Source organism: Capricornis sumatraensis, chromosome 23, assembly GCF_032405125.1.
Source record: "Capricornis sumatraensis isolate serow.1 chromosome 23, serow.2, whole genome shotgun sequence".
Lineage (NCBI taxonomy): Eukaryota > Metazoa > Chordata > Mammalia > Artiodactyla > Bovidae > Capricornis > Capricornis sumatraensis.
Window position 1 is genome coordinate 13,859,688 of NC_091091.1, and position 22,505 is coordinate 13,882,192.

Below are 22,505 nucleotides of genomic sequence, written 5' to 3' on the forward strand. Positions count from 1 at the left end.
TTTTCCCGGGCTAACGAGTTTGAACTTGGATGGCATCACTGTTGCACTTTTTGTTAACACTTGGCAGAGCTGAAAAGCATGTTTTCCACACTTCTGTACAGAGCAACCGGAACGTTGTGTCCTGCACCACAACCTCTCAGCCCTACCCGGGCCTTCAGAAGTGTCTTGGTGGCGGTTAGGACTCTGTTTCCTCAGCCCACTGGAGTCATCACTCTGCAGCATTCCAGAAGCCCCTCTCCCAGTCTCCATTCTCGAGCACATGCAGATGATGAAAGGATGGGGTGGTGTATTGAGAGCAATGTATTTAACAGGAAGTAAAAAAAAAAATCAATGAATTATCTCTTTTTTTTGCAGGGGCTGGGGGGCCGGGGAGAATGTAACTTCCAGGTGAATTAATCAGCATACTTGTTTAGAAGTGGATAATCTATTCTGGCACAGTAGCAGAAATTAAAATTTCTGATTTGCCTTGTTTTGCCAATATTGAAGCATTTGTTCTATTGAATGTGAGTACATGTACAGACAAACTTCTATTTAGTCTCACACATGAAAAGAGAAAGCATAAGGCCTGTAATTCAACTGGTTTCTCTTCCAAGCATTTTAATCACAAATTACTAAATCTAGTTTTAAAGGATAGCAAAAGATACAGTTGTTCATTCTATCCAAGAGGGATTGTTTCCAGGTCCCCATGGATACCAAAGTCCAAGGATCCTCAAGTCCCTTGTAAAATGGCATAGTATTTGCATTTAACCTACACATATGGTCCCATGTACTTTAAATTGTCTCTAGATTACTTATAATACCTAATACAATGTAAATGCTATATAAACATTTGGTGGCAAATTCAAGTTTTGCTTTATGGAACTTCCTAAAAAAATTTCTTTTGAGTATTTTCGATACACAGAGGCTGAGCTTGTGGATATGGAGGGAAGATTTTGTTATTTTCCCCTAGTATTTTTTCTATTAGCAGCTATGAAATTAAAAGACGCTTGCTCCTTGGAAGGAAAGCTATGACAAACCTACAGTGTACTTAAAAGCAGAAACATCACTTTGCCAACTAAGGCCCATATAGTTAAAGCTATGGTTTTTCCAGTAGTCGTGTATGGATGTGAGAGTTGGATCATAAAGAAAGCTGAGTGCCCAAGAAGAACTGATGCTTTTGAATTGTGCTGGAGAAGACTCTTGAGAGTCCCTTGGACTGCAAGGAGATCAAACCAGTCGTGTCCTAAAGGAAATCAATCCCGAATATTCACTGGAAGGACTGACGCTGAAGCTGAAACTCCAATACTTTGGCCACCAGATGCGAAGAGCGGACTCACTGGCTAACCATCAAAAGATCCTGATGCTGGGAAAGATTGAGGGCAGAAGGGGACAACAGAGGATGAGATGGTTAGGTAGCATCACTGACTCAATGTACATGAATTAGAGCAAACTCTGGGAGATAGTGAAGGACAAGAGTCTGGCCTGCCTCAGTCCATGAGGTTGCAGAGTCAGACTTAGCAACTGAACAGCAATAATTTGTTCTATCGATATAGCTTGGCAGCATAGACTATCTTGAACTGCAGTTAAAGCCTTCCATTTATAATATTTCAGTTGCTGCTGTATCAAAAGATCAGAACAATGACCTGCTAAAAGTAGGAAATAATTATATATTCCTCCTATAGGGTGAATATTTCATAGGTTTGAGAAGAAATGAAAATCCTAAAAAAAGAATTCAAGAAAAATAGGAGAATGTGGCAAAGTAACGTGTGTCCCAGTCGTTTTCCCTCCGAGACTAATTAGCACTGAAATACTTTTTGCCAACTATAGGGCACTCCAAACCTTTTTGCTAATTAACATTTACATAGGTGATGACAGCAACTATATTAAAACTAGAAAGCCCTTCTATAAATGAAAGTCGGAATTTATAATATAGAAGGCAATCCTGAATACTAATTATTATAGTCATTACATGATTTACTTCAGATCTGTTTGTTACAAATTCTGGGTTTGAAGAAAAAAACATGCAACCTCGTTTCATGGTGCACTATAACTAGTACTCAGTTATGCTAATAATTCTGAATTATGTAAAATAACAGATAACCCAAACATCCTCCCAAACAAGTTTCAGAGATATTTTTAGTTATTTGGATCTGGGTACCCATGATTTGAAAATTCACTCATCCTCAAGTAAAATAACAAAGCCGCTACCGAGAGCTGTGTATATGACCGTCAATAATTCCCTGTTTTTAATAGACGATGCAGCACATTCTTACTCTCTCCTTTCCCTTAGATCAGCAGGTGTCTCCGCAGCTCCAGTAGACTGAGAGAAGGAAAAGGAGGGGGCGGAAAGGAAAGGAAATGTCTGTGTGGCTTGGTCGTGGGGGTGGGGATGGGGGATGTTTTAATATCATGATTAAAAGCTTTCCTCCTCACTTTTAAAGTTCGCACCCATATTAACGATCTGACATTAAGGATTATGCGGCGGAGTTTGGGTCTGTCCATCTGCAACTTATAAAAGGAAACGAACAAGGAAGGGATAGGAGGCAGCAAAGAGATGCGGGGAGAGAGCGAGATGTAGGCGCGTGGGGACGGGAAGGGAGAGGCGGATTTGGCAGTCCAAGTAGGGACGGGAAGAACAGGAATGGAAAGTGTGGCCTGGCCGTCCCGCCCTGCGGTGGGGAAGGTGGAGCCCACGGCGTCTCATTTCCCCTCTCCCCACCTCGGCCTTTTCTTTTGTAGATGGGGGCTCTTGGGGCATCTACAAAGGGTCGGTCGACTGTAAAAGCAAGGTTGCCTGCTGAGGACGCCCAGGCTCGAGACCTCGCTCTTGGGGCAAGCGGGCGGGCGGGCAGGGGTGGCAGGGACGAGCAGCGGCCCGAAGGCGACGGTTTTGCAGGCGCTGGAGAGGAAAAATCCCCCGCGGGTCTAGGCGCCCCAAGTCCGGGCCGTCCGTGCAGAGGAGGCTGCCGCGCGCGCCCCGCCCCACGGAAGCCATTCGGGAACGCTCTATCCCCGCGCGACCTCTGCTGGCTTCGCCGTGTCCCCCAGAGTACTGACTCGCTAGTCCCGACCCCCTCCTCGCCGGTTCGGGCGACGGTCGGCAAACAACATGGCGGCCCGGCTGCGGCGCCTCCTCTCCAGGCCCCCGGGGCAGCGAGGGTGGCAGCGGCCAGCGTCCGGGACCCGCTCCCCGCGAGCCCAGCCGGGGGCGAGGAGGGGGCGACAGAGGCGAGGAGCGGGCGGGAGCCGCGGGCTGGCTGGCCCCGCGAGCGGGGGCGGGGGCGGGGGCGGGGCGGGCATCCGGGCGCGCGCGCGGCGCGAGCGCGGGGCCGCGGCGCGGGCGCGGGCGCGGGCGCGGGCGCGGGCGCGGGCGCGGGCGCGGGCGGGGGCGGAGCGGCGGCGGAGGCTGGACGCGGTGGCCCAGAGCCCTCTCGCGGCCGCGGCGGCAGCAGCGCCAACCCCAGCCGCAGCCTGGCCGCCGCCGCCGCCGCCGCTGCCGCCGCCTCGCGCTCCAGCCGCCCGGCCCGACATGAGTGAAGCGGATCGGGTGCCCTCGCCCGCCGCGCCGCCGGCGGTGGCTGCGACTGCGCCCGAGGAGAAGAAAGGGAAGGAACCCGAGCGTGAGAAGCTGCCGCCCATCGTGTCGGCGGGCGCCAGTGCCCCTGCGGTAGGTGCCGGGCGGGGGCCGCGGGGCGCCCCGACGGCCGGTCGCGAGGGGGGCGAGGGGCGCCCGGGGCCCCGCTTCTCCTCCAGGGAGCCCCGGACCCCCCCCGGGGAGAAGCGCTCAGGCTGCCCTTCCTCGGGCTGAAATCGAGGAGTTGTGTCTCGGGGACAGCCGTGATCATTTCTCGAGCTGCACCTTCCACCCTCGGGGAATGCCGGGGTGGCCGAGTCAGCTGGCTGTTTTCGGTCATTTTCTGGTTTGGGGGCTTCCCTCTTTCTCTAAGGAAATGACCAGCTTTTTGGAGTCCATCGGCTCTTGGATGAGGATAAGGTGACAGGCAGGCGGGAGTGGGTTTTCCGCTGAGCCGCCTGCCGTGGGAGAGCGAAGATTTCTCCCCTTTTCTTCGCTTTTTCTTTCCGTTCCTCCTTCAGATTGAACAGGCTCTGAGGCGAGTTTCCACTTAATTGTGACCTTTCGTTTGCTGTCAGGATAGTGGGAGGTAGATGTCTCGGTGATGGGTTTTCTTTTTCATATGGTACAGACATGTGACGTAAGGTGGGGAAGCTTTTTTAACCTTATATTTAAACTCAAGGGATGTAAGCTTCTCGGGGATGATTTCCCAGCTGGATTTTCTTAAGGATTATTTGGAGAGCGCTTTCAGGCTTCAAACTACAGATTGCCAGATGATGTAATGGGACAGCCCCTCTTCCCTACTTTTACTGGTGGTTATGACTGTTTACTTTGGAGCGCACACACACACACAATTAACCTCTAATTTTTTAGATTTTTTCATTTGATCCCATATTTATATACTTCTTGAAACTTCAGTACATTTAAAGAGCATGACTTATTCAGCCTGTGTAACAAAATAGTAAAAGTTTAGAAAACATGATACATTTTCCTTATTCCTGGTTGCAATTCATTTCCTAAAACCTCCCTCTTAAATGACTAAGAACTTACTAAAATAGCTAACTCTAATTTAAAATGTTATAGAAATAACGTTTGATTCAGTAGGTTTTTTGGAAAATGTCTAAGGATTGTGATAACTGAAAATTGTTAGAACGCGGACCATACCTTAAATCACAGCAAAGTGTAGACAGACACTTAAAAAAAATTATTACAGTTGATTGGTAAATTGGAGTTGCAGGTAGAAATTACTTTGGGAAATGCTTTGAAGAAATTTGTCACTCAGCTGCTTATAGACCCAGTTCTTGCTGTTGATTTCCTGGGCTTTTGGAGCTTATCTGGGATGTTCTTAACTGGCAAATAGTATTTCAGCAGTTTATTTCTAAGTCAGTTTAAAACAATGAATGCATGCACGCTTATACGAACAGTTGTGTTAATCAGTTTAGGTCCTCAAGTAAGGACGCTCCCCAAAACTTACTTATTTCTGTGTAATTGAAAAATCGAAGGCTTGGAATAAAAACTTGGAGAAATTGATACAGTGTGGACATAGGTCTACAGACTGTTATCTTCAGGGGCTTTGAAATTGAGAGTTCTTTGGATTTTAGAAAGTTAATTTATATACATCATGTATACTATCCACAGTGGGGTCCTGGCCAGTTCCTCATAATTAAGCATACTAATAACTCTGCAGTGAAAAGTGTGGGTTGTTCACACTAAGTGAGATAAGGTCTATTAGTAGCTTCCTATCAGTTCAGTTCAGGTTGGATTGTCAAAAAGTTCAGTTCAGGTACATGTTTAGTTACCAAATAAGCTCTTTCAGTATTAAGAGCTTAGAGGATTTCATAAGTGTGAACAAAAGAATATGGGCTTGTACTGCTGGACAGACAGAAGAACAGAGTTCAGAAAGTTTTTTAAGGTCTTGAATAAAACCTTGAAAAAACAGGTTAAATTAGAAGAGGATAAGAATGAAGACTTGAGATTTTTGAAGGCAATTTCTGGCGCCTTACAAGCAGAGTGGGTAACATTGTTTTTTGTGTGTGTTTTAATGACAGGTTTTTGTTTTTTTAATGACATTCAGAATTTCAGACTCTTTGAAATGATAGAGTTTATCATTAGCACTGAGGTTTTGAGTCACGTCAGGCAAGAAAAGGAGTTCTCAGGTTTTGCAGCGAGTTAGGAGAGCAAGGGGGAGGATGAGAAACTTAGCCAGTAACGAAGTGTGTATTTGTTAAAGAGAGATTTCTAGAGCTGGCATTCTGAGTGATAGCAGTGAAAAGCCTTAGTCAAGAAAATGTGCACTTGAGCCTCCTGAGGGCGAGAAAGCCAGGCAGCCTGGATGACGTCCAAGCTCACCAGTATAGATGGGAAAGCCTTGGTGTGGGGGACAGGGAAAGACAGCTTGTGGCCTGCTTGGTTCTTTTTCAGCCTCCATGTGGATCAAATAGAGCTTCTGGAGGTTTGCTTAGGAAGCTGAGTACTATCAATAGCTTATCTTTTTGAGCTATTTTAGTGATGCTTACTTTTTGCCCCAGGTTAACAGCTCTGTCTCTGTTACTTGAGTTTATGACTCAATTACTGTAACCTTACAGTACTGACATTTTCCAGAAATCACCGTATTACATTTTTATGAGAGTTTGGAAATAATTTGGAGTGACAGCTCCCTAAAATAAGTAGAAGGCCAGGTTATGATGACCCTGATTACACTTGAAGAGTTGGGACTGTATCCCAGAAATTTTTTTTAAAAGGTGCAGGAGTGGGATTGAGGGTGCTGGAAAAACAACCCTAACGTGATTGATCCTACAACTTCCTAAGCACGCAGGAAGTCCATTCCAGCCAGGAGGTGCCTAACACACAAACCCGACTGACCACCAGGATCCCTTGGTAGCTTGGTGAAGTCCAGGTTCCTAGATCTCACTTTTGCTCACCAGTTCTCAACTTCTGCTGCATGGGGGAATGGGAACTTTTGAAGCCATCATTGCTCAGGCTCAGATGCAGGCCAATTAGATCAATTCTGGGAGTGGGGCTCAGGCACCTATTTTTTTTTTTTTTTTAATTCTCAGGGGTAGCTAAGATTGAAAATTGATGTTCTGTGTACTGAATAAAAAGTTCGTTGGAGTCTGTGTTTTAACTACACTGCCCCAAGTCTGCTTAGTTTATGGAGCAGCATTTGAAATGGCGTAGTCAAAGGTACAGGTTAAGTGAATGAGGCCCAACAGAAATCAGGTGTAGTGGGGAACTGAGAGAAATGGCAGTTAAGGTGGTTCCTCGTTAGAGTGGCTCAAGGGCCCAAGATAGAGCCCTCAGAAGCCTGTCAGTGTCTGGGGTTTGGCCTTGCTGCTGTGGAGAAGTGATGCAGGCCCAGAGAGCTAGCGGGAGCAGAAAATATGAAGGACTGATGCTGTGAGTATTTACTGAAGTTGACAGATTGGACTGGAGAAGAGTATTATAAATTAGTTGCTGATGTAATATGGAAGTTAGAAAAAATTGGTGAATAGGGAAGGAGAAAAGGGTCAAAAGAGGAGCAGATAATAGTGATAAGTGAAGATGAGTCTGTCTACTTCATCATTTAAATCACGTGAGAAGAGAAGGGGAGATTCTTCATGGCATAGGTTTATGGAAAATGAAGTGGGTTCAAGAAAGAGCTGCTGCTGCTGCTGCTGCTGCTGCTGCTGCTAAGTCACTTCGGTCATATCTGACTCTGTGCAACCCCATAGACAGCGGCCCACCAGGCTCCCCCGTCCCTGGGATTCTCCAGGCAAGAACACTGGAGTGGGGTGCCATTTCCTTCTCCAATGCGTGAAAGTGAAAGGGAAGTCGCTCAGTCATGTCTGACTCTTAGCGACCCCATGGACTGCAGCCTACCAGGCTCCTCCGCCCATGGGATTTTCCAGGCAAGAGTACTGGAGTGGGGTGCCATTGCCTTCTCTGAAAGAAAGAACTAGACTTTACTTAGGTCAGAGCAGTGAAGGGAAATGGATGAAATCAGTTTAGGATGGAAACGGAAAGTTTGCCCACAGTGAAGGTCAGATTTGTCAAGTAGGGGGAAGGTGAGAGCAAGTCTTGAGGTATGTGGAGAGGATTTGGTAGGAAGTCCAGTAATAAAAATGAGAAGTTTGTACAGGTTCTGTCAGGGGTGTGTCACCCGGCTTGGTGGATCCGCTGGGCCACAATGTAACTACCAGTTATTGAACCTCTATTATGTTTAGCTTTGGGCTAGATGCTGCAGAAAACGCAAAGTTTAAAAAAGAAAAATAGATTCCTGCCCCAGGGTAGGCAGAGCTAACACAGGAAAACCCAACAAAGCAAAGCAATGTGTAAAAGCCACCATGTGCCATAAAAACAATTTGCGCTCTAGGAGGTCAGAGAAAGGAAATCAGTGCGTGCAGAACTGTGAAGAAAGGCCTTCAAGCAGCGGTAATTATTTAAGCTGGCTGGCCATTGAAGGGTGATAGGATTTGGATGGGCAAAAGCAAGTGGGAAAAGAACGTGAACAAGGCTTAAAGGGAAGAATTAGGGAGTAATAAAGTCAGCCCAGTGGAAGCATGCTGGCAACTTGTGGGAGGTAAATGAGATTGCATGGGGGCTGGGCCAGATCAGCAGGCAGGGACGTTGGGACTTTTTTTTTTTTTTTTTCTGTGCTTCACAGGAAACCATTGGAGTTTCTTAAATAAAGGAACAACAGAATGAAATTAGTGGAAGTGATTAGAGGTAGTTAGACTGGAGGAGGGAGGAGAAAGAGGGCAAAGAAGGAGCTTTGCAGTTCATACAAGAGATGATGGAGCATCCACTAGGGTCATGGCCATGTGATAAGGTGTAAGGGATGGAAGAATCCCTACAAAGTGGAATCTAGTGGAATGAAAGAGAAGACTAATAAAGGAAAAGAATTCTAAAGTTTGCAGATGAATTCTCTCAGAGGAAAAGGCATAAAAAGGCAGCCCAGCCAACAGCATTCCAAATAAACATATGTATGTGTGAACTTTGATAAAACTTGCCCATCTAGGTGTTTGGAAGAGTCTTATTTTTGGAAAATCTTGTACCTTTCGCAAGAGTTGAGATAGGGAAGAGTAGAGGTTGTTGTAGTGAAGATGTCTTAAGCCATTTAATAAACCACAGGTATATCATGTATCCATATGTGAAATACATATAAATAATACAAACGATTGCTGCTGCTGCTGCTGCGTCGCTTCAGTCGTGTCCTGCTCTGTGCGACCCCATAGACAGCAGCCCACCAGGCTCCCCCGTCCCTGGGATTCTCCAGGCAAGAACACTGGAGTGAGTTGCCATTTCCTTCTCCAATGCATGAAAGTGAAAAGTGAAAGGGAAGACGCTCAGTCATGTCCGCCTCTTAGCGACCCGATGGACTGCATGCAGCCTACCAGGCTCCTCCGTCCATGGGATTTTCCAGGCAAGAGTACTGGGGAGGGTCGCCATTGCCTTCTCCAATTGCTACTATTTATTTAGTACCTTCTCTGTGCTAAGCATTGTCCACACGTCTCTCATCTAGTCAGTTAGTTCAACCAAAATTCATCACCAACCACCTGATCATTCTAATCATGAGGAAGATTCTGTTCCCAGTTCACACGGACAGGAATCTCAGAGTCAGGCTACATATAGTGTACCTTGCCAGAGGGTGAAATGGCTGGTAAGGGGGCAGAACTCGGTCTCAGCTGAGACTTTTCTGACTCAAAACAAACAAACAAAAACACCCATGCTCTTTCCCTTACTCCGTGTACTGTCTGTGGTCAGGGTCCGTGTGGTTCATAGAACCCCCACCTATAGCAGTATTTTTTAGATTAGAAAAGAGGATGTGGTCCAGTGACAAATTTGTTCAAAGCTTTGTTGCTAGAGATAGAACTATTTGGGAGAGAAATATGTATCTGATAGTATCAGTTTTCATTATGGTATTAATGTATCATTAAATGCCTTGTAAAATAAAGCAGTCTCATTAAAGAAGTGATCAGAGAGTCTTAAGACACAGAAAGGGAGGGCTGTAGCTATATAAATACTTAGCCGGAGTGTGTTTAATTTTAAGTGACTTTTAAAAAAAGTGGTTTGTCCACTTTTTTTTTTTTTTTAAACTTTGAAGCCATATTATAGTTGCCTGCTTATCCCTTGCATAATTAGTTCAGGGTGTTAGGACACAAATAATTTGACTGTATTTAACAACTGAAGAAAAATGGTCATTGTAAGTTATGAACCAGAGAACTTCCCAAAGTGTCCAGTATGTTGTTATTTAGTTAGGGTGTGTCCAGCACTTCTGCAAGGCTATGGACTGTAGCCCTCCAGGCTCCCCTGTCCATGGGATTTCCCAGGTGAGAATACTGGAGTGGGTTGCCATTGCCTTCTCCAGGGGATCTTCCTGACCCAGGGATTGAACCTGAGTCTTTTGCATGGGCAGGCAGATTCTTTACCACTGAGCCCCAAGGGAAGCCGGTCCAATATGATACTGCCTTGCTATTTGTAGCTCCCTTTCTAATCTATCCGGTGGCTATGGTACTTCCGTTTACAGCCTCTTCTGTAGATATCACCTGTATTATTACTCTGTAGATATTACTGATGCACCTCCCTCCTCTTCCTGCACGCCACACACATGCTCACAGACATGCCCTCTGAATGAAAAGGTATCCTGCACTCTCTGAAGTCTTCAGGGCTGGGGAATTCCTGGGTTCAGAAGAATTTTTTTGAAAGGGAAAAGTAATGGCTTTAAGGGTACTGCGATGTCCCAGGGTAGCAGCTTATTTTGGCATATTGTTTGGAAATTAATTTGCTTATATTTACTTGAATTGAGGAAGAGAGGGTAGAAAAAGATCAACAGAATATGAATAAGGAAGTGGGTGGAGCTGAGAAACCTCGGGAAATTTTGTGTTTTTCTACATTTATTATGAGGATACCTTCTTGCACTTTAAAAATGTTAGACTGCTGAACCTTATATGAATAACTAGTTGTTGCTAAGTTGATATTTATAACTTGCTAACAGTTTAGTAAGCAGTCAAGAAACGTTTTGAGGGGAATAATTATAATAGATGAATGTGCCTTTTAAAAATAGAAATTATTGAAATTTTACTAATTCAGCTTAATTGAAAAATCAGTCTGAAGTTTGAACCTAGTCATTAAAGAAAACTTTGTTTCAAATTAACTTGGTTTCCATCTTTTCTTTTTTTAAAAGAACAGTAAATTGAGAATTGTGAGTTCATCAAATCACACAGTTTAAAAGTAGCATTTTGCTGTATAAGGGTAATCTGTTGGTATTGCTTTTTTCCCCTGTGTTGTAAAATAATAAAATCTCCCAAGACACATTGCCATCCTGATAAGCAAACACTGAAATTTCTGAGCTTCAGGACTAACATTTCTTTATATCAAGTAGGGTTAATTTTCAGTTATCTATAAGATCAAATGCATTGTAATTTTTTTGGTGTTAAACTTTTGTTTCAGAAACCCCGTCCTTCTTAGTCTCCCTTGAAAGTTGTGGTTTATATCACTTAAAGAAAACAGTTCAACTTGGGTTGGTGCCTTTTAGTTGGGGGGAGGAAGGTTCACACCTTGAAAGGAGCCAACTTTTCACTTCTTAATAGAAGGAGGTAGAGCACTGATTTTCTAACCCAGCATCCTAATAGGGAACTGTGAAAAAACGCACAAAAAAGAAAAGCAACATCTTTTTACCTGGGAACAGGGCCTGAAATAGTCTCCTTTGTTAGACCCTAAATACAGCTGAGGCCTCTCATCTGGTGTGGCCCGAACAGGTAGTTTAGGTCAGTTTATTTAAAAGTTAGTAAAGCAAAGCATAGTCAATCTAAGGGCTTCCCTGCTGACGCTGTTTTAACTTAAAACATATAAATGTACTTTGTTCACCAGTCTTCTGATGCAGAAACCTTTGCTCAGTATCTCAGGAAGCCGTTCAGTCTTTTGTAGGTTTTTTCTGTGTATCATAGGTATTCCGTGTACTCACAAGACTGAAGGATCCCTGCTTTATATTAGGAGCACTGAATGTATTGCCAGGCTTCCCAGGTGGCGCTAATGGTAAAGAAGCCCCCTGCCAATGCAGGAGACATAAGAGATGAGGGTTCAACCCCTGGGTCAGAAAGATCCCCTGGAGGAGGGCATGGCAACCCACTCGAGTATTCTTGGCTAGAGAATCCCATGGAAAGAGGAGCTGGGCAGGCTATGGGCCATAGGGTCTCAAAGAGTCACACACTACTGAACCGACTTGGCACACACAATATGTTGCCAAACTATTTACTTTGGGGTTTGAAAAATAAATTTCATTGAGGTGTGGCCGAAAGTGTAGAAATTGCCATTGTCTCTGTATACATATCTGAAATGACCAAAGCAAGAAACTCAGATTTTATTCCTTCAGATATCTTTGATTCTTCTTCTACATATTATACCATGTTTACATTTGCTGCATCAGCTCTTTTTCTCCAGAATGATGCAGAGAAATGACGGATCAAAATAATAATTCTGTCCTGTTTCCTGAGATTGCATGTTGGATTGGATCTAGTTTAGGAAAATATGTTCTCATTTATATCAGCTCTGTCCAGTAGAAATAAAATGTGAACCACATATGTGATTTTAATTTTTCTAATAGCTAATTAAAGATAATAAAAAGAGGTAAAATAAAATTTAATAGCATATTTTTTAATCCAGTATATCCAGAAACTTAACCATTTCAACATTTAATCAGTATGGACACTTAATGAGATATTTTACCTCTCTTTCATACTAAGTCTTTGAAAACTGTGTATTTTACACTTACTGGCACATTTCAAGTTCTCAACAGCCACATGGGGCAAATGCTTGTATTAGAGCAGATGTAAATGTTGCCTTCTTGTTCTCCCAAGATTTCTTAGATTCATTCTGCGTGCTGATTACTGTTCACTTCTACCATAGCAGTCCTCAACATGTGGTCCTCAGTGTCCTTTAAGATGTCCATGAGGTCAGCACTGCCTTTGTAATGATGGTAGAATGTTATTTGTGTTGTCTTGTTCTCACTCCTTCTCTCTAGTGTACAGTGTAGTTTTCTGTGTGACAGATGATACTGCAACAAATTGAATGCAGAAACAAATAGAAAAATCGTTTTGCAAAAGGTAAACCATGTCACTCTTCTCACTGATTTTTGTTTGTTGGGAAAATAGTTGTTGTCCGTAAGTGGATTTATTGGTGTTTAAACAGGAATGAGTACATACATATAATAATTTTTAAGAATGGAAAGAGGTCCTGAAACCAGAAAGTTTGAAAACCACTATGCTAATGTATCTAGAATTTCCTTTGTGTTACTACCATTCATGCTTTTTGTTCTGTATTACCGATGACAGGTATTCCACATAAGTGAATTTCCCAGCTAGCCAGGTGTTCTTGGACATTTTAGAATACCCGTTTATTTACTGCATGAAGCATTTTCTGAAATATGTACATCCCTTCTCAAATAAAAGCTCCTGAACATGATTTACCATATGCTGGTGACTGGATCCTGCATGACAGCTTTGTATCACCAGCCAAACGAGACGGCTCTATGTAGAATCCATCTACCTGTGCATTTGTGTGTTATCTCTATAGTAAATAAAACTTCTGCCAATCTGACCTATATAATAGCTAGAATGCAGCATTAATGTTCACTTGATATGGTATAAAATGCTAACATTTCCAGCTGTTTGCGAAGCTGGTAGTTTAAAATATGTTTGCCTTTCAGTCGCTAAGTCATGTCCAACTCTTTGTGACCACATAGACTGCGGCATGCCAGGCTCCTCTGTGCTCCACCGTCTCCAAGAGTTTGCTCAAGTTCGTGTCCATTGAGTTGGTGATACTGTCTAACCATCTCATCTCCTGTCCCCCTCTTCTCCTCCTGCCGTCAATCTTTCCCAGCTTTGGGGTCTTTTCCAGTGAGTCAGCTCTTCACCTCAGGTGGCTGAAGAATTGGAGCTTTAGCATCAGCCCTTCCAATGAATATTCAGGGTTGATTTCCTTTAGGATTGACTGGTTTGATCTCCTTTCTGTCCAAGTGACTCTCAAGAGTTTCCTCCAGCAGCACAATTCAAAAGGATCACTTCTTTAGCCCTCAGCCTTCTTTATGGTCCAGCTCTCACATCCTTATATGACTACTGGAAAAACCTTAGCTTTGACTATATGGACCTTTGTCAGTAAAGGGATGTCCCTTTGAATATGCTGTCTAGGTTTGTCATAGCTTTTCTTCCAAGGAGCAAGCATCTTTTAATTTCATAGCTGCAATCACTGTCTGCAGTGATTTTGGAACCTGAGAAAATAAAATCTGTCGCTACTTCCGCTTTTTCTCCATCTATTTGCTGTGAAGTGATGGCACTGGATGCCATGATCTTAGCTTTTTAATGTTGAGTTTCAAGCCAGGTTTTTCACTGTCCTCTTTCACCCTCATCAAGAGGCTCTTTAGTTCCTCTTCACTTTCTGCCATTAGAGTGGTATCATCTGCATATGTGATGTTGCTGATATTTCTCCCGGCAGTCTTGATTCCAGTTTGTGATTCATCCAACCCCACATTTCACATGATGTACTCTGCATTGAAGTTAAATAAGCAGGGAGACAATATGCAGCCTTGGCGTACTCCTTTCCCAGTTTTCAGCCAGTTAGTTGTTCCATATCTGGTTCTAACTGTTGCATCTTGACCTGTATATATGTTTCTCAGGAGAAAGGTACGGTGGTCTCGTATTCCCATCTCTAAGAATTTTCCACCGTTGTGATCCACACAGTCAAAGGCTTTAGCATAAATGGTCAATGGATGTTAGGAATAATGAATTTTGTAAACAGTACAAAATAATGAATTGTGTATACAATTTAAAATATTTCACCTCAAAGATATATAGTGAGAGATATATATAGTGAGAAATATAGTGAGATATTTTGGTTTTAAAAAGTGTTTCATGATGGAACAGCTGCTGCTGCTGCTAAGTCGCTTCAGTCGTGTCCGACTCCGTGCGACCCCATAGACGGCAGCCCACCAGGCTCCGCCGTTCCTGGGATTCTCCAGGCAAGAACACTGGAGTGGGGCAGTGTTATTCTTTTAACTGCTGTTATTCCAGCAGTTATTCTTTTAGCAAAGATTGGTTTAGGAAATGCCCCGTGGTTAGGGCTCAGCCACTTCCACTACGGGAGGCACAGGTCCAATCCATCGTCAGGAAACTGTGACCCCACACGCTGTGCAGTGTGACCAAAGAAAAAAGATTGGTTTAGAACGTGAATGAAAATGTTTTATATTCTAAGGCAGCTTTTGGTGGAATAGTAGATGACCAAAGTAAATTTTATCAGAATTTTGAATATAAAAAGAACTTGATATTCAATGTAAAATATAAAAGCTATGGTGGAAAACCATGAGTATCCTTCTTATTGACCTCTAATAGAAAAATATGATAAATCAGAAATTTAACTCAAATTAAATTAGTCTGCTGCTGCTAAGTCGCGTCAGTCGTGTCCGACTCTGTGCGACCCCATAGACGGCAGCCCACCAGGCTCCCTCATCCCTGGGATTCTCCAGGCAAGAACACTGGAGTGGGTTGCCATTTCCTTCTCCAATGCACGAAAGTGAAAAGTGAAAGTGAAGTCGCTCAGTTGTGTCCGACTCTTCGCGACCCCATGGACTGCAGCCTACCAGGCTCCTCCGTCCACGGGATTCTCCAGGCAAGAAGAGTACTGGAGCGGGGTGCCATTGCCTTCTCCGAGCAGATGTAGTCTGTTCCTCAGTAAGTGTTGAAAGTAGGAGCTCATGTATTAAAATTTAAAATAAGGTCAACAGGATTTAATTATAGATTAACAGGGAGAAACAGGTATTCCATTTAATTTAATTCTATTTAATTTTTTGAAATTATATTTAATTTCTTGAAACTATTATAATCTTACATATAATCTGTGTGATTATATAGTCAAAAAGACCATTGAGGTCTATGTTAGCTGCTTGAAAGAAGTATGTTCTTTGATTAGTTTTGCAATTACCACATAAAATTTTTCAGCTGTTTGTTAAACTCATGGTCAGCCTCTACCTAGAGAGTCAAGTCTTATCTATTACACTAGGTGTATTTTGAGTGTTTCTCCTCAATGGATTCTCAGCGTCGCTTTCCCCCTGTGTTCCCTGTTTGTACTTCTTCTTCCTCTGTAACAGCTGGTTGGGTATCCTGCTGCTATCTATCCTTCAACACATGCAGCCCACTGTTTGTAGGCTGGCCACATTCCAGGATGTCATCTCTAGTGTGGGACTTACTTAGGACTCATAGACAACAGTTGCTCATAGACAAAACTCCTCGGGGAACCAGATGTAATAACGGTGGTAGATCCAGTTCTTAGAAGACTTGTAATGTTCCCTAACCTTAAATTTACTCATGTCCTATTAGCACTCAGTAGCATCCTGATTCTCTAGTTTTTAATCAGTTTACCATCAAACAACATGCGACCCTGCGTTCTCATGGAAGTATTAGGCTATGGGAAGGTTTCTCTTGTGCAAGCTAGTGTGGGAGCAACTGCTATTTTGATAATTTGTTCTTATTTATCTGTAGTACACTGTCAACCTGTGAAATTGTCCATGATTTATTTCTTGTCATCTCAAGTGTGAAGTATCAAGGGCACAGTCATCTTATAAGCAAAAGACTTACTAGACCAGGGATTTTTTTTTTCTCATGTTAAGCTTTTTTGATCACAAGGAACAGAAAATCAGGCCATATATGCCTCCTTTTGGAAAGGGGGGATTTATGGAAATAACATACATAGATAGAACCAGAAAGCAGGCAGGAACAGAGACCAGCTGCTCTCTGTGTGCCTGCTATTCTCTCATTCTTGGCTGCTTGCTCTTTTCCGTATTCCTCCATCTGAAATCTGGAAAGACCTTCTCTGATTGACATATTAGGAAGCATCAGTGTCCTGTATGCCAGGCCACCTAATGTGTGGCCACCCGATCGACAGATGGCTGCCTTTTGGTTGAGTGCCTGTCTCTGCTCCAATCTGAGGCCTTTGCTGCACAAAGAATAGCAGTAATGCCCTGGGGTCGATAGACACGACCCCTGGATTTGGCAGCCATGATAACATGCTCAGTGTATCTTCCCTCACATCTTTGTACCCTTCCATAAAGCTTCTGGACAGAGCAAATCCTACTCAGTGCTTTCACCTCCTGACTTCCCATGCGTTTGCCAAACTATTTCACACAGTTTCTGCCACGAGCAGTGGCAGTTTCTCCCCAGAATCTGTTGTCTCCATTGTCCCCAAGATTTCACAGCTGCACATGCTCGTAGGCACACTTTAGACCTAGCCACTGTTCGTTATTCAGCATTGCTGACCACTTTTTTTCTTGATGATCCTTCCTTCATTTTTAACACACGATCTTCGCTTAGATTTCTTATCTTTTTTGGTCATTCATTCTTCATGTTCTTTGCAAGCTCATGTCATATTTGCCGGTGTTTCCATGGTTTTGCCCTTATTCTAGTTTTGCAGAGCAGTTGCTACATGACAGTAGCATGATGATAACCCTGACAGCTAGAAAAATTACATTATTTTGGCACGAGACACATATTTTTGCCTAGCGACCGTTGGTTCCCTTTCTAGTCATTCCACAAATACATTTATATAACCCAGTCTAGAATTTCCTTCAGTTCTTCAGTTCAGTTCAGTTGCTCAGTCGTGTCTGACTCTGCAACCCCATGGACTGCAGCACGCCAGGCCTCCCTGTCCATCAGCAACTCCCAGAGTTTACTCAAACTCATGTCCATTGAGTTGGTGATGCCATCCAACCATCTCATCCTCTGTCATCCTCTTCTCCTCCTGCTTTCAATCTTTCCCAGCATCAGGGTCTTTGCCAGTGAGTCAGTTCTTCCCATCAGGTGGCCTAAGTACTGAAGTTTCAGCTTTAGCATCAGTCCTTCCAATGAATATTCAGGACTGATCTCCTTTAGGATGGACTTGTTGGATCTTCTTGCAGTCCAAGGGACTCTCAAGAGTCTTCTCCAACACCACAGTTCAAAAGCATCAATTCTTTGGTGCTCAGCTTTCTCTCTGGTCCAACTCTCACATGCATACATGACTACTGGAAAAACCATAGCTTTTACTAGATGGACCTTTGTTGGTGAAGTAATGTCTCTGCTTTTTAATATGCTGTCTAGGTTGGTCATAACGTTTCTTCCAAGGAGTAAGTATCTTTTAATTTCCTGGCTGCAGTCACCATCTGCAGTGATTTTGGAGCCCCCAAAATAAAGTCTGCCACTGTTTCCATTGTTTCCACATCTACTTGCCGTGAAGTGATGGGACCAGATGCCATGATCTTAGTTTTCTGAATGTTGAGTTTTAAGCCAAATTTTTCACTCTCCTCTTTAACTATAATCAAGTGGCTCTTTAGTTCTTCACTTTCTGCCATAGGTGTGGTGTCGTCTGCATAACTGTAGTTATTGATATTTCTCCCAGCAATCTTGATTCCAGCGTATGCTTCATCCAGCCTAGCATTTCTCATGATGTACTCTGCATATAAGTTAAATAAGCAGGGTGACAATATATGGCCTTGACATACTCCGTTCCTGATTTGGAGCCAGTCTGTTGTTCCATGTCCAGTTCTAACAGTTGCTTCTTGACCTGCATACAGATTTCTCAGGAGGCAGGTAAGGTGGTCTGATATTCCCATCTCTTCAAGAATTTTCCACAGTTGTTGTGATCCACACAGTCAAAGGCTTTGGCATAGTCAATAGTCTTTAATCATATGCCCTTGTCTTTATGGTGAGGTGGCGAAGTATTTTTCCTGAAATTTGAAATAAAGCAGTTTACATTGTTCATTTCATTTATTTTATGATTTATTGAAGGGTTCTCTGATTCTCATTATGACCTGAAATAACTCTTGCTATTTTGCCATACCTTTGGCTGTCATTCTTCATTTCCCTTAACTCCTTTCTCAGTTTAGACTTATTTCTCCCAGTAAGTAGACGTGATGTATCTTTCTGGTATTGCTCCCCTACAGTCTATTCCCTACACCTACTGACAGTGATTTTCCTAAGATACAGATATAATTATGTCACGCCCTTTTTACAAGTCCTCCACGACTGTTCCCTATCCCCTTCCAGGATTGGAAGGATTCATAGTATTGTCCCTGCCTGTCTTTCCAATCTCACCTCACTGGACCATTCTCCCTTTCTGATTCTGTACTGCAACTACACTGCTCTTTAAATCCTCTAAGTTGCTCAATCTTAGATAACATCAGTGACAGTTATCAATGAAAAAACCTTTGGTATATTAATTTATTGTAAACATTTACAGCTAAGTTAACAAAGTTCTGGGCTTCCCTCGTAGGTCAGTGGTAAAGAACCCACCCGCCAATTCAGGAGATATAAGTTCGATCCCTGAGTCGGGAAGATCCTCTGGAGAAGAAAATGGCAACACGCTCAGTATTCTTGCCTGAAAAATCCCATGGACAGAGGAGCCTGGTGGGCTGCAGTCCATGGGGTTGTGAAGAGTTGGACATGACTTAGTGACTAAACAACAACAACATGGCAAAGTTCCAAGGGGCCATCATTGACCTCATTTTATAGGCTGGCTACTTTTATCAACTCTCATGCATAAATGAAATATATGTATATCAAATTTGACATTCATTCCCATTATTATTTAAGATGTTTGATAGGACAAAATATACAAATAAACAAACTTGGCCCCAGAAGTTAATACAGGTCTTACATAAGTATCATAATATTTATAGCAAGGAATGATAATACTTTTTCAAATGTATGGGTTATTTTATTTTTCTAATCAGTTCTGTGAACTTGAGCATAATGTTTTAATTTATCAAAGTTATGCAAAGTATGTAATTTACTAAGACTTTTATAGAAAATGATTGCATATGACTCTTTTCTTAATCTTTTTCTCCAATTTTGTCTCTCCTCCTTGGGAATCTATATTATAAATCTGTTAGAGATTAGAACTGATAGTTGTTAAATGCTTTTGTTGATTCAGTCAGTTACTTGTGGGTTTTTAAATTATTATTTGAAGATTCCACAAGTGAGTCAAGCAGTGTTCTCTGGAATCTCTTATTATTAAGAAGGGGTAGAGGAAAGAGGAGGAAAATGAAATAAAATATTGAGCCTTTCCCAGATTGCTAGGATATCAGAGGGTTCCTTAAAGTACAGTTAGCTTTTCCACTTACGTTGATTTCCTCTGGTTAGGTGAGTTGCTCCCAAAGCTGTTAAATTTCATTCGGCATATATCTATAAAAGTAGAGAAGAGAATATCAGCTGCAAGGGTTGTGAAAACAGGCTGATATATGGAACACACTTACTGTCTCATGCTCAGCTCTTAATAAGTGATAGCTACTGTAGTAAGCAAGGTCATTCGGACTAGTTTGAATTCCCACTTTCCAGCTCTGTGAACTTTGGTGTGGTACTTCAGTTTCCTCATTTGTAAAATGGGGTGTCAATATATAACTCCTAGAAATGTTGTATTAAAGCACCTATTATAATTAGTAGTATGCATCTGCTGCTGCTGCTAAGTCGCATCTGACTCTGCGCGACCCCACAGACGGCAGCCCACCAGGCTCCTCTGTCCCGGGGATTCTCCAGGCAAGAATACTGGAGTGGGTTGCCATTTCCTTCTACCAAGCACTCAATACATGACTTGTTTTAAGTGTTGTTGTCAGAAGAGTAATCATTTATGGGAAATCCAGTGTGGCATAGGCTCTGTACAAGACCCTTGTTGATACTGTGTGTGATTCTGAAACTTCAGGCATCTGTTAGAAGAAGACTTTATTTCAGTTGTTTAACTTTTGTAGGCTGGATCATGTAGGCTAATCCTAACAGAAATACTGATTCAGACTTCATTGAGCCTAAATCTAGCCAAAAAGCAAACAAGCTAACAAACAACAACCAAAAAAATAACTATATTCTCTGAGCAGCCAAAGATGGTACATACACAGAGTTGCATACATGTACTTTCCTTAGGGAAGCATTCTTCAAGTTCTCAGTTAGTGCCCATCACATTTCTGTTGCTTGTTAGCTGAATGACTTTAGGTGAATCTCAATACTGTTTTCCTCATCTGTGAAATAAAGGGGTTAGATAGCTAATTTTTTAAAAGTCTCAAGTCTAGAAACTTTTAAATTTTGTGTATCTGACTTTTTTCTGGGTTATTTTCTATACTAATCTCTTTAAAAGAAAAATAAATTTACTCTGAAGTATAAGCTCTGTGCACAGGATTCACTGGATGTCAAGCTCTGTGATGAACAAGAAATTTCAAGTCCAACATGAAGGACCAGTATATATTTTAAAAAAAATTTATAATTTCAGTGGAATAAGTAAATCTCAAGCATAAATAAGAGTGATGGGTTTTTGTGGAATTGGTGGCCACCAGAAAATGCTTTGCAGAGAAGTTATGACAGAATGGGTTAGACTGCACTTACAAAGTTGTCCCAAATTTCAGTGTTTGGCAATTCTAAAGGTGCATTTACTGTTAGTTGTATAAGCCGCTGTTGGCTATCAGTGCCTCTGCTCCACATAGCGATTGGGGGACCTGAGCCCATGGATGCTCTCACATCTTGGCTCGGAGCCTCTGTGATTGTCACAGTGAAAGGAGAAAAAGGAGCTGGTGATTTACCACCAGCCTTAAATGCCTTAGTACTTTCTGGTCCACCGATGGCCAACATCACCTCCACGTGCAGCCTGTTAGAATTAGATAGTTTCATTTAGCTGTAAGAGGGTGGGTGATGTGGGAGAGTAAATATTTGGTGAGTGTATATTTTTGCTACATGGTACCTGAGCTAATTCTGAAAAGGTAAGTGAAAATCAGTCTGGTAAATGTAGAAGAAAATGAAAAAGAAACTCTCCTCTGAAGGCAAATAAATGAACATGTCTTCAGTGTAAAAAGGTGAATGTTAGGGAAGAATTTAACTACTGTGTTTGATTAAGCATCTGGAAACTGGAATATAGTGTATGTTGTAAAGAGCTGAGAACTGAGAATAAGCCCTGAGCTAGATTTATAACTGAGTCTTGACCTGGTAATGTGATTTTATTTATAATTAAAGTGCACATTGATTATATATTAGAAATTTTATAGGTATTATTTTGTGGAAAGTATGTTAATGGATAGATTTTATGCTATAGGCAGATTGCTCTGTTATTTGCACTTAAGTTGCTTAGCCCTGTTTTTTTTAATCCCCTTATACTGAAAGTCTAATCACATATTTAGAGAGAAATGAACTCTAAAGGGTTTATCTTTTTACTTGAGCTTTTAAAGTTGCATCAGAAGACAAGAAAACGCATTGCTTTACACACATTATCTCAGGTAAACCTCACAATAACCCTGTGAGAAAGGTGCTGTTATTATCCCTACTTCCAAACTCTGTCAACTTACAAGCCATTAGATGGTATGACTATTTTCATTTTATACTTAAAACAATTGGTCCTAGAAAAGGTAAGTCAATATTATATACATGTTTTATCTATCATGCATCTGTTATCAAACTAAAATCTCTATTATAAATGTTTATGATTTTTACAGTAAAATTAAATACACCTAGTAGGAATTATGCTGCAGTGTTAACTTTTCTGTTTTTAGGGTTTGGACAGAGGATTCAAAGGCCAGATTTCTGCTTTCAGCAGTGTTATTTCAACTGTTAACCAAAAGAAAGAAGCGACTGAAAACAGAAGTTCACCTACACATCTTGTTTTCCCTAACATCAAGAATGGTAAAGATTTTAAAATTTTAAAATAAATGTAATCACAATTACTAAAAGTGTACACAGTCTATATATCTTGGCTGAAAGCATATTAATGAAATATTAAATAAGTAGATTTTAACTTACGGTTGCCGGGGGGAAGAATGGAGGAGAGAGATAGGTGGTTTGGAATGAACATGTACACACTGCTCCTTGGTAACGAATATGGACCTACTTACAGCACAGAGAACTCTGCTCAGTGTTATGTGGCAGCCTGGATGGGAGGGGATTTGGGGGGAGAATGGATACATGTGTCTGTATGGCTGAGTCCC

At 42.2% G+C, this 22,505-nt stretch overlaps 1 protein-coding gene across 1 annotated transcript in view; it reads left to right on the plus strand.

The window, feature by feature from the left end:
* Positions 1 to 3,508: 3,508 nt before the first annotated feature.
* The window catches only part of HECTD2 (HECT domain E3 ubiquitin protein ligase 2), a 70,799-nt gene continuing 51,802 nt past the window's right edge, over positions 3,509 to 22,505 (plus strand). The window contains exons 1-2 of the mRNA XM_068961505.1: positions 3,509 to 3,646; positions 22,074 to 22,203. Coding sequence (XP_068817606.1) covers positions 3,509 to 3,646; positions 22,074 to 22,203 — 268 coding nt within the window. The remainder of the gene's footprint in view (positions 3,647 to 22,073; positions 22,204 to 22,505) is intronic.